At 37.7% G+C, this 12,828-nt stretch overlaps 1 protein-coding gene across 16 annotated transcripts in view; it reads left to right on the forward strand.

Annotated features, from left to right (window-relative positions):
* The window catches only part of TTC29 (tetratricopeptide repeat domain 29), a 366,043-nt gene that overhangs the window by 317,579 nt on the left and 35,636 nt on the right, over window positions 1–12,828 (forward strand). For all 16 annotated transcript variants that reach the window (XR_016465780.1, XM_090138569.1, XM_090138566.1 and 13 more), the window contains one exon: window positions 2,507–2,738. Coding sequence is in view for 15 of the 16 variants with exons in the window: in XM_090138569.1 (XP_089994695.1) it covers window positions 2,507–2,738 (232 nt within the window). In the remaining variant the exon portion in view is untranslated. The remainder of the gene's footprint in view (window positions 1–2,506; window positions 2,739–12,828) is intronic.

The following is a 12,828-nucleotide window of genomic DNA, read 5'->3' on the forward strand; positions in this document are numbered from 1 at the left end:
TCAATTCTATACGTTCCATCCAACCGATGGCTCCAATTTGGCCCGTTTAAATCAGAGGATGGGCAGTGAGAGACAGTGCTAAGCTAAGTGCAACAAAGAATTCCCTTTACTGGGGTCCCTAAGGTCTTCTGAGGTGCCTTATTTCTGAGCCACGTGCCAGTCTATGAATTTGCTCAGCAGGCTGGACAGTGCAGAAATTAGGAAACACTTTTACTAAACACAGGAATACCCCTTCTAAATCATGCTGGATATTTCTGAACAGCACCTTACATGTTACTAGTAAAATACTGAAGTTTTCAGCTTGTATATATGTAGGTACACAGGCATATGCTGTAAACCTCATGCTTTCTAGCTCTTAAGTGTTTCTGTTGCCAAACTTTGGCAGAAATTCTTTAAACAGGTTGATTATTCTTTATTCATTACTGAGTGCTGATATGCCTAATTTTGCTGTCCTGTTGTATTTAAGCAGGAATTTATCTTCCTTCTTTCCTTTCTTCTTTTTTTAACATTTCAGACAGCCTTTAGCAGTCACATAAATCTTGATCCGCAAAAGCAGGATCAAGATCAACAAGTATGAAAGTAGGCTGTACTTCTGGTCTCTACAATGCAGAAAGGAATTCCAATCTTACTATAACAAGTAGAGAGTGACAGGATAAGACATCTCTGATCATAGTTTCAGTCAGGTCAGTTTGTAGCATCAGGGCAGCAGAATTCTTCACAAACTGGAGAGCTGGAAGGCACCTTCCATGGAGCAGGCCAGCTATAGCTAATTTGAATAATGGACAGAATTTGTCTAGCTCTGGCAATAGCCAGAACTAGTTCTTTCAATATCAGGTAAGAGATGAACATAATGACTTGCTCCCAAGATTTTTTTTTTCCTTTAACTTGTTTCTTGACTTCTTTTTTGGTTTATTTTGCTCAGAAAAATATCATAATTTCTTCTTTGTAGGCCTGAGGTCAGGATTTCCATCACAAGTGATCCACTGAGGGGAGAGAGCTATCAGTACAAATAACTTATCTTTTTCTATATAATTACATTCATTTACTATTTTCTTCATTCCTGCTTGGTCAGGAAGTTCAGTTTTCTTTCTAAACTTTACATTTAAAAAAAAAAAAAAAAGCTTTTATACTTTTCTAACTCTTCTCAAGGTACGTAGGTCACTCTGAAAGTAATGCCTCCTGTTTATTTCCAGGCAACAGATATAAAGAGCAAAATAACACTATTGGATAGAGCAAATTCTCAGCTACAAAACACTATTTTTCAAAATAGTCACTGCCATTAGCTATGTGTTTTTACCAGTGAACGAGGAGCCTGCGTCTCACTCTCACCAAAATAAGTATGGGCATCTTCCAAATCTCTGTCCCTCTGTTGAAATGCATCACCCACCACTTCACTGTGCACACATCTGCTGTTTGGTCTCTAACAATGTTGAGCAAATGTAGATGAATGTTAGTAGGTGCCATTTACTTCCACATAGAGGAATTCAGTGTCACACTTTTGCTTCATAAGCATTTCCACGTCAGATGCCACGTTGTCAGACTGCCCCTCTGCTGCCTTCTATCACACAGCAACAACATGTAGTCAAATACTGGTAGGAAGGTTCAGCCTCTACTACCATCCCACCAGCAGCTGCCTCTGATGTTGTGAGCCAACATAATAAAATAGGAGGCATTATTTTTGGAGCAGCCTTTGTGTTATCTGCTGTAGTTTATCACAGAATCACAGAATTGCCAGGGTTGGAAGGGACCTCAAGGATCATGAATCTCCAACCCCCCTGCCACACGCAGGGCCACCAACCATTCCACCTAATGCTAGACCAGAAATGCAGACCAGCTCCTTTTTACTGGATTAATGCATTTTGGGTTTCTGCACGGTTCAGATAAACAGATAAAATCTTTGGATTTTCTCTATTTAGGAATGGCTGACACATTTTTCCTTCCTACTATTTCTCTTTTTGTTTAATTAGGAATAAATGTCTTTGAGCATACAAACTTTTCCTCCCATAAATCTGTAGGCTTTCATTTCTGTTCTTTCTGTTGCTTTGTGTTCACTGCTTCATTAGCCTCGTTTGTTGTTGTTTTTTTTTCCTTTTAAATATTTCTTTTCTAAAATTTATTATCCCAGTTGTAAATTAGGACTTTTCCTCCTGCAGGTATGACAGTGAAATGAAACAATGGTGATAATTCCTAATTGGCCTGGCTGAAATTGGTATTAATACTTCACACTGGAACAATGATTTGCATGTTCAAAATAATATCCAGGCAACTAAAAATGATCCAGGTCCTGATAAAGAAATGAGCATTCTTTTCTGTATTTTAAAAATAAAACTGCAAGGGAGAGTGATTTTCTTAATACTGTGCCATGAATCATTCTATGAGTTGGCCTCTCAGCTGCAAAATCTCGCAGGTGCAAGGGGAGCAGGTTCTAATAACAAGGTAATATACAGGTGACTGCAAGTGGTTTTTTACAATTGTTTTTATTCTTTTTTTTTTTCTCCTTTGCTAGGGGAATTATGACAAAGCTCTTGAATATTTCACTCAGGCTTTTGAGGCAGCAAACACTTTAAATAATTTGTCCTTAGTTAATGAAACAAGGACTTATTGTGGCATTGCAAAGGCTCATAAACTGATGGTGGCATTTAACAGCCATATAGAAGCAGAAGATCCCATCAGCCTCAAGTACTTGCTGGCATGGAAGGAGAACAGAAGCGACATGTGCGCTGACCCTCTCACAGTCGGTAAGACATTGGTTATGAAGCACATTAGTGCTGTATTGTCCTCAGTGGTTAAGTCATTTTTCTTGTAGAGTTTTATTAAATTATTTCTTATGTTTAACCCTATTGGATTACCCTTGTGTTGAATGAAGGTTAGATTTTCTCCTTTGTGTGCTTATTTTAAAGACAGAATTAAATAGGTTTAAAGACAGTATAGCAGAGAGAAACAGATAGCGGTAGTTGCTATGGAAGATAACTTTTTCTGTGCTGTTTTTTCCAAAGCATCACAGTTCTGGGTAAGCTGGTCTCTAAGTCTAGTCAAATGCCATGGTTTTATACTTAAGAAGAAAAAAGTCTTAATTTGCAGTCAATTCTTTAGGTACATCCAAAAATAAATTTCCTGCTATCCAAAGTAAGGAGTATGTTCTGCTTAGCATCGTTCACATCGTAATGAATTCAGAAGAGCTTTCTGTTTTATTTTTGTTATCCTAGTATGTAAGCAACATTGTGGAGAGGAGGAAAAACTCTGTGATTTGTCTTCCACGTTTCATTGTCTCAGATACAGAAGAGGGAAGAACTTTGTGTGGAGTAGGCTTCTTTCTTCACTGGCAAAATTTTCATTGTCTTTTTTTTCCCCCTGTAGTATATATAAATACAAGACAAACTGAATTATCCATTATCAGTTTACAAGTAAACTGTATTGCATTGAGGAAGAAAGAGAGAAATCTACTTGTTTGAAATTTTCTTCTCTGTATACTTGTGAATCTTGAGTGAAGTGGAAAGAGAGATCTGCCAGGGCAAATTCGCAATGGAAGTTTGGAGTTCCAGAGTTACTGTTCATAAATACTGTGTCCAGAATTCCCCTTATTCTCATATTCTCAAAAGCAAACAACTGCTTCTCTGTCTTTCTTCATTGTCTTTCTTCTGTAATTTTTTCTTTCATAGAATAGGAAAAGTTAAGAATAGCTTTGGTAATTAATTGCATATAGAGAAAAAATAGTCAGTAGCCTGGTAATTCGTGGTTTCATAGGTGTCAGGACATCAGATGCTGGAAATAAAAGAGAGCTGTGAGACAAGGACATTCACTGACATGCAGAAGAGTTAAGAACTGTTTAGTTTTCTAGTGATGCTAATAGGACAGTTCCTCCTTAATGACAGTGCATTTCTTTTTCAATGTCCTTTTATGTATATTTATGGTTTTCTTTCTTTGATAAGTGAATACCCAGCATCGTAATCAGAAACAAATTTTAGCTGGCAGAGTCAGCTTGTTCATGTCTTCTGCAAAGAGGTGAATTTTTAGACCTTCAGTGCAGAATGTAGCGAAGATGACAGGAATGTCAGCAGAGATGGTAAAAGAACTCGATGTCAAGCAACTTAGCATGTGTTTCATATGAGAATCATTAGCTGTATCTGCAGTAAAGAGATACACTGCCAACAAAAGTCAGCAGTGTCAACAGCAAAAAATAAAACATGGGGGCAGGAAGAAATAGAACAATCTTTGTATCTTCAGTATGTGCTTTACTTCTTGCACCTACGTGGTTTTCCATTCAGTTTTTACACAGTTTTCTCTAGCCAGTTGTGATGTTCATTTATATCCTGAAATGTGTGTGTTCCTTTAAGCTCAAGTTTCTTGCTTCTCTTTAACAAGACTTCAGGGATAAAAAGAGAGTTATTAGAGAAGCTCTTTATGTCCTGGCAAGCATGGTAGCAGAAACAAGCTTTGCCTGCTGAGATTCTTTACCTTCAGCATTTCTACCTAGTTTACAGTGTTATTGATGGCATTACAATTTTCATTTTAGTTCCAGTAAACTCTAGGAACCCTGTGGCTACTGCATATTTAACAGCTCTTCCAGTTCAATATCATTTTTCTCATTAGTGCTCCAAGCTTACTCTCAAGATACCCAGATTACATCCAGAAAAACATAGTGTCACACTGTCAGCACCGTCTGTAACACTCTTCATGTTTTGTGTGCCAAATCTCTAGTTAGAGCTGGCATTACGTTGTTAATATTTTTCTCTGGCAAAACACGAGCTGGCACCTTTTCAGCATTAGGATTCACCAGCTTTGAGTTCCAGGTACAGCCTTTATTCTATCATCCAGCAGAATGTCTGTGCATCCTATGATGAACTTACCGCTTTGGAAATTCCTGCTGCGATAATAGAACAGTATTTCTTGCTCTTTCAAACAGCTCAGCATTGATAATCTGCTAGATTTTTCTCAGTCTTTTTGAGGATAAAACTCTCAAGACAAGATACAGTACTAGTTCTTAATCCGCAGGGGAATTTAATGAAAGGAAGAAGGAAGGTAATAAGTTTTCATTTCTAACTGATCTGAGTGGATATATTTTTCTATGGACCAAAAAAAAAAGAAAAAATAAAAGTAGTTTCTGTAGTTTCTTAGCAAAAGAAATAATTAGGCTGGCGGAAGAACGATAACATTTAAATCCAAGTACTGTCAGACACCTCACATCTTCCAGCAAAGACATATTTTCTGAATCAATCATTCCAGTAACGAAGCATGAAAACTGTAACCAAGGTTGAGGTAAATTGAGTAATTAATAAAATAGATGTTTTGACCAAAGTTGCTGCGGAAAAAAGGGATGTGATTGTCAAAAAAGCATGTTCATAAATGCAAAGGTGAATGTGTTTCTATCTCCTGTATTTGATTCAGACAGCTGACTTCACTTGTAAGAGTTTATGCCATTGTGGGATGCCACTGCAAGAACAAATGTGGGGGTTTTTTTAGTCTTTGTTTTGTCAAAAGTATGCAAAATAACTATCAGCAAAATTGGGAGGTAAAAATTCTTGTGACTCCATGTTAAAGCCCAAAAAAGGAAACCACTTTATTGTCTGAAGAGAAAGTGTTCCTCAGGCCTCTTGATAACTAATCTCCTGACTTGTTGCCTTCAGAAAGGGAGTGCAACACACAAAGAATTTGAAGGCAGGAAAATTTTCCATCAAATTTTGGATATTGATTACATGTAATGCTGCTCAGGAATTGTGTTTTCTGTGAGTGTGGCAACACCTGATCCAGGTCATTGCATCTGGCAGGGCTATGCTTCAGCAAGAGACCTTGGAAGCCCAAAATCATGTAGGCATTTTTAGGAGTAGGATTGAAGGTCACATATTTTATTTTCCTCATACTAAAAATTCTTCTGTTGTTTTCTTGAGAAATGTTATGTGCTTTCAACCAAAATTTGTATTTACATGTATTGAATTTTAGAAAATGCAACTTCACAAAATTAACATGTTTTAGTATAGGATTTTCTGTGTGGTTTTTTGTTAGTACGTTTTTGTTTGTTTTATAATAGCACGTTCACAGCACAAATCATTGTCTCACTACCACCATCAATTGTGAAGTCTTGTGATCAATAGAAATATCTTGTCCCATTAACGCTTCCATTTTTCAACATGATCTGAACTATTTCTAGCATTCTATATCTGAGCAGCCTTCAGTGTGATCCAAAATGTATGCACAGCTAAAACTAGCTTAGAAAATGCAGTGAAATGAGCTTTCTGCCATACTCCCAAATACGTACTCCCTTAATATTCTTTCTCCCGCTCTCACAGATGTAAGAAATAGTGCATTCTATAATACGCACGGGTCCTTTTTGTCATGTAAGAAGTCGAGTTGTCATCCTATCTTTTCACATTCTTAAAAGATGTGGCTGAAATAAAATTAACGTGGTGAAGAATGGAGACCTTGCCAGATTAATTTTAGATTGCGCTTATCTGTGACTTCGATCGTCATTAATAAAGGATTATCCCTAAAGGGTCGTAAAATCAGAAGTGAGATGTAAGGTGAAAGATTGCACTAAACAAATTCTGTTAAAATTTCTCTATTGTAACTTATACCGCGGCTATGTAATTTATGGGCCATTGTGATAATACTGTCCAGCAGTAGAGCAGTCTGCTACATAATGTAAAGAACTGCTTTTTTTTTTTACTGTCTCTTCTTTCTAGAGTACACTAATTCCAGGAATACCTCTAACATTTCAAATCCTGGCTTCCCTCCATCAGTAAATGATGTTACTTAATACTTGTATTTCCTAATGAAAAATGGTTTTGATTTCCTAAAGTACCTTGCATAATAAATTGTACTTTTTCTATCTAGTGCATGTTCATCAGTGGTAGCAGGTTTGTTGATGTGAGAACACTTAAGAGAAAGGGAATTGCACCATATCTTTTCTAACCTACAAAAACAACACGTCTTCATACCTTAACGCAGATAGGCATCCTGTGAACTGTTCTTATATGATGTCAATGAAAAGGTAGAGGCTTGTGCTAGGAGATTCCTTTCACTGCGTATTCCAAATCTGAAGCTCTGTCATGAACTCTGGTATATCCTGGTACTGCTGTGGGACTCCCAGAATTGTGCACGTGCCTGCACTCCCTCAGAGTCACTCTTCTTGTGTTTTTTTGTTGCTTGGCTGACTTATTGCATACTATATAAGTACTTATATGTGCAGTTCTGTAGTTTGCATTTACAGAAGACAGATATATAAGCTTGTGTGGTGACTGAATTAACCTGCACGTTTAATGAGTTCTCATACAGTGCTTCCACTTAGTAGTATGTTAGTGAGTTTTGTAACTAATTGTTGACTAAAGGTAATTAAATATACATGCTGTCAGTGAAGAAGCTGGACTAACTTTTGGGTAGATCAGTTTTCTTCTTATTCACTGCCATAAGGCAGAATTGATTCAGATCCTCATTTTGAACATGGTGAAGATGCCTGTGCCTTCTGATGAATTTCTGGGTCCCTCTGTCCTCTCAGTCATGCGCTTGATGTGCAAGACCCTGGAACTAGAATCCCTAGTGGGCTCTGCTTCGTGGCCCATGTGCTTATGATTTATGTCAGTACAGAGTTGCAGGAATAGAGTTTATTTGGTTGTTCAGCACATATTGTTAGCATGACCAAAAATAAAGAAAAAGAGGATTTTAGGGACAGGTTTTGATGTTTTCTCAGAAACTACTTCTGAACATGAATTGTTCACATTTTTAAATAAGAACTGTGATTTTTAAATAATGGAATGGGAGTGTGTGACCAAGTACAGGCTCCAAACCTGTCTTTGTGCAAGAGACACAAAGGCTCAGATCTTAGTAAGTGTGCTTCAGAAGTGGCTCAAACACATTAGTGTTCCCTACAGGAATTCAGAGGATTCCTTCTGCATGCTTTTGTGCAAGTTATCAAATAAAATAATTTACTCACTTCTGGAAAAATACAGCAGTTAGAAATGCAGGGTAACACTGCAAGTCACTATTATTGTGTTTCGTACTTAGGCGCTGTGTGGTTTTTGTCCTGTGACTTCTTTATAAACAATAACTGGTAATTTCCACAGAGGATTGGCCCTAGGCCAGGTCTGTGGATGAGCAGTACCAGATTTCAGAAGAGGGTTTGCAGAATATGTTAGGAGAAATGTCTTCATGGTCTTTGCTGAGGAGTTGGCAGTTCTTGCACATCTGAGTGGTGTTATAACTTAAAAAATTCACTATCATTCTGTCTGATGTGACTGTGCGTGTCCTTGTCACCTGCACTTACATAAGAGCATCTCAACCAGAGCAGAATTTGGATGTCTCTTCTGAATTTTTCTGCCATCTGATACTTTCTATGGAAGCATCTAAATCTCACCATGCATTTAGGTTAGAGGCATCCTTGTGTTAAATGTTTTTGGCATCCAGCTGTGTTTTCTAAGGCAAGCTTTCTAGATCAGCAGAAAATGGTTCTCTAAATAAGGTGGATAGTTATTTCCTATGGAAAACAAACACTGAAAGTGGTGTTGAAACTACTGTATATTGTCAGACCCTTTAGTGTAGATTTATGCACTGAACTAGTGTAGCTTCACAGTACTGCTATCAAAAATTTAATTCCTTACCAATTTAAAAAGTGAAAATCCTCAAGGCAGGAGCTCAGTTCTGTTTTGATCCTGCAGAACGCTTCAGTGGTACAAAAGAAGTGCAGCTCTTGCCCAGCCGCATTAAATCACTTCTGGAGATACCCTTGTTTTTGATATACCTAGAACTTTTAGATTTGCTCGCAGTCCAGAAAGTAAGAAAGGTACCTACAAAGAGAAGAATCTTGAAGTGAAATTGATGGCAGCTGCAGTGCTCTGGCAGTCCCCAGCTAGTTGCAGGACCAAGAAGGAATAGCTGATTGGCATACTTTGATGTGGCCCTGGGGCTTCTGCTTCTCCACGTGTGCCATCACTGGCCCCAGTCCTTTACAGTAAGTGTGAACAGAGATGTCTCTTCTGACTTCATGTTCTTGTTCTCAGAAGGGAAAATTGATCCTCAGAAAGGACCAAAGAGCAGACTTTTCACATTTTCTGTTTAATACTGAGAAGATTGTTGTCATTTAGACTTCATTAAGAACCTTTTATTGCTGCTATCTGCAAACATGCCAGCTGAGAGAAACTGACCTCAGGCCAAAATGAGAGGGGTTCTCTGCTGCAAACCCATTCTTACCAAAAACTGCCAACAATCTCTGGACACAGAATCAAAGCCAAGACAAAGAAACTGCTCAGTGCATATTTTCTGCAACAGAAACCTTAGGTCATGTCAGGTGTCACAGTTAGTGTATCAAACACCTCCTTTCTCCTTGGTCTCCAAAGACAGCTTTCTTTTCTTTTCTGCATCTATTTATTTATGTTTTGTTTTGGTGGCTGTTTTTTTGTTTGTTTGTTTGTTTTCCTCTAAGATGGCTGTCCCTGCTTAGGCGTATCCTTTCATGTTCATCATATATTTAAGTAACAAACTGCTTTATTCAGTCAGACTGTGATCTGAAGATAGGATTGAAAATTATTTACCTTTAGAATAAGCCAATCTATTCAATAAAGCAAAACACTGTACTTCCACAATTGGTGGATTTGCAAAACTGTACATCTTTTGCCTATAAATCCACCTCTACTTTTTCTTTTCTGTAATCTGTGTTTTGTGATTTATTTATTTATTTTTTTTTGTGAATAGTTTCTGAAGCAGTTCTTTTCCTTTTATCTTTACTCCTTCCCTGCCAGTTCTGTGCCCTATTTCTCCTTTGTTTTCTCTCCTATTCTTTACTTCTGTATTGTAAATCTTTCTCCCTTTTTGGCTCCTCACCTTCATTCTGAACCCCAATTTTGTTTGTGTTTGCAGTCAGTGTTTAAGGAACATGAGTAAGTTAGCTCTATACTCAGTAGGCAGCATCTCAATCTGTACCTTATAAGGTATCTCTCTTGAGCTTCCTGCAGAATCAATAGATTTGTTTAAGAGTGGTGTGTCAGTTTTCCCATACTTACTGTTTTGGCACTGTTCTTCATGCTTTGCATTTTTATTACTTTATGATCTGAGAATTCTTTGGAAAGAATCACACTTCATATTGAGCATCTTGGTAAGTTGGTTAATAGAAAATGGTGAAGTATCAAAATATCCCATAAAGAGATCTTAACCTCCTGTGCAAATGGATTGGCTACATTTAAGTGTACAACTAAGTGATTAATTAGCTTAAAGATCCAAATAAATACTAACGTAGATGACCATTCCCCCTGGCTCATCCACCTGTTTCTCTTCACTCAGTTAAGCATTCAATATTATCTGTGATACAGAACCCTTCCCATTTAAGGGTTCATATAAGTCTTGCAACAGAGTAAAGTAAATGTACCGTGTTTTCTGTAGTATGTCATTGAAGTACATCACTTTGGACACAATAGTTGCTACTACTTTATAATGCTGATATTGCTAAACGTGGGAGTAATAGATTAGGGTAGTCCAATGCAAAATTGTTTTGAATCAACATTTTTTTTCATATTTTTGCATGGTTGCTACAATGTTTTAATACAATTCATTTTTCCTAAAAATTCTGGCATAATTTAGAAGTGTAGTTGCTATGGATGTTAGTCCAACATAGTGTAAGCAGTATCACCTCATATGGGAAATTAATCTTCTGCAGTAGGTTTTGAAATGGGAACAGTTAGTGACCAGCACCTGCTTTATCTAAACCTTGTGCTTATTTATATGCTGAATTTAATATCTATGAAAGGAGATACTCCAACCATCTCTTCTTTTTTTTTTTTTTTTTTTTTTTGAAGGTGCATTTCATACTGCCTGCTATTTACAAATCCTATCAACACTGCATAGACATCTAGCTGTCTATGTCTACACATCTCACTGGAGCTTCTAAGTAACAGTACTGTGCATTCAACCCATTGCTGATATAAAATGGAACCTGAAAAATGTAGGGGTAATATTTTGTATAGTAGCCTTCCTGTGATTCTTTTGTATACCCAAGGAGTCTGAGGTGTAGAAGCTCCCCAGTAGTTACTGCCAATGAAAATCCATGTTTTAGTTGATCAAAACCAGGTGGGAAGTGGAATATCTACTGCACAGTGTTGGTAGTTCTAGGCTATCCCTTTATTTCTTATCCTGAGTGCAACTCTTGCAACCTTCTCTTTTCCTTGTATCTTTGGAAAATATCACTTTAGGGTCATGTGGAGCCTCATTCTTTGACTCCAGAATGTTTCAGTCTTCAGATGCGTCATTCCCCAGAAGTGACCTTACCCTCGCTGGTAGTCTTAGTTCTGAGAGTAAGAACAAAGACAATCATTTTTTATTTTGTTGCTATTCATTCGAGTACGTATGATTATGCTGAAGCCAGAAAAGAATTCAGATTAAACATTGATTATTTTGAGCATCAGGAAATCAACTGAAATATTAGAAAATAATAAATTCTATGTTCTTATAATCTCTTGCGTGCTTTGAACGAGCTCATTGTTTACATGGGGAAAAGCAATGTTTTGGCTGCTATATTAAAACTGGTAGTAATGACTGCAACAAGTTAGCCATGATCACAGAGAAAGATTGTTCAGGCTGATAACTTTGGAAATTCGTTTATGTAAATTTTATTTGGTTTTGATCCAAAACAAAATAATTCTGTTGTGTACTTTGCTTTTAATGATTATGTTGCAATTCCATTATGTCTTTGGAAGGTGGCTGAGTATGTGTGTATATGTATGTCCATGAAGAGAGAGAATCTAGATGGCAAAGAGAAGGAAATGCTATCAATATAGTAAAACTTATTACATCCAAAAAATCTTGTTGATTTTTTGGGATTTACACAATATAACTATGAGATGTAACTGAGAGAGGAATCTGTCCCTTTCATCTGATGCATTATCAACACTTTTTAAGTAAGCAGGGGTTCAAATAATCAGGAGAGTTGCTGGGTATGACATTCATGCTGGGGGATTAACTTGGTTTGGGTAAGAAGGAGGTTCAGATTAAGGGTATTCTAATAAATGGAATTTAGCACATTACATTTTGTATTTCTGAAGAGTGATCCTTGAGTATTTTTGTTGCGAAGCACAGAAAATTAAATTACTTGCTGGTTATGCTTGTATCACATTTAAGGAACGATCTTGGACTTCAAAATCAGGAAGCTGCACAGAGTAGGAAAATACGGGGTTAAAGTGGACTACATTTTAAGCAGTGTTCAGTTGACTTGCTGTGTGGGGAGAGACTGAGCAGTCCTGGCTAATGACTTGTAGGTACTGAATCCTCAGGTCTCTCAGGTGGTTTCACTCGACCAGTTTCAGCAGAATGATGAAAAGGTTGAGATAAAATAAACTGACAGTTGCTACTCATCGCAGGCAGCAAGCTGTACCCTGGCAGATGAGACCCTGGGAGCCCTCTTTTTTAAACAAAGGCTTTCACTGCAGTGTGCAATGAACTCCACACAAAAAGGGAAAAGGAGAGGGAGATTGGCAGCTGGTGACCGACAGGAGGAGGGAAAGGAGGGAAACTGGGAAACGCGGCAATTGTTGGCTAATTAGAAGCCGTTCCCACCTACTTAATACCAGCCATTAAGCAGAAAACACTTTTCATCTTACTCTCCCTGCTACACATGACATTATACTCCAATCAATACCCTCCCACTGGCTGCCCCAGTGCCCGCAAATGAATACATTGCAGTTCAAGAATGCAGTAATTGAGTTGGGGCAGTGAAACTGCAGCTCTCACAGTCACGATCTCTCTCTGAAGATCCTAATGTAGTGTTTGTGATGCTTGGATAAAGAAATCAAATCCCTGTATTGACAGCTGTCAACAATTGGCAAGTGGACGAAGTCAGCGATGAATGCCTTTTAG

Source organism: Phasianus colchicus, chromosome 4 (genome assembly GCF_987193195.1).
Source record: "Phasianus colchicus chromosome 4, bPhaCol1.hap1.1, whole genome shotgun sequence".
NCBI classification, from domain to species: domain Eukaryota; kingdom Metazoa; phylum Chordata; class Aves; order Galliformes; family Phasianidae; genus Phasianus; species Phasianus colchicus.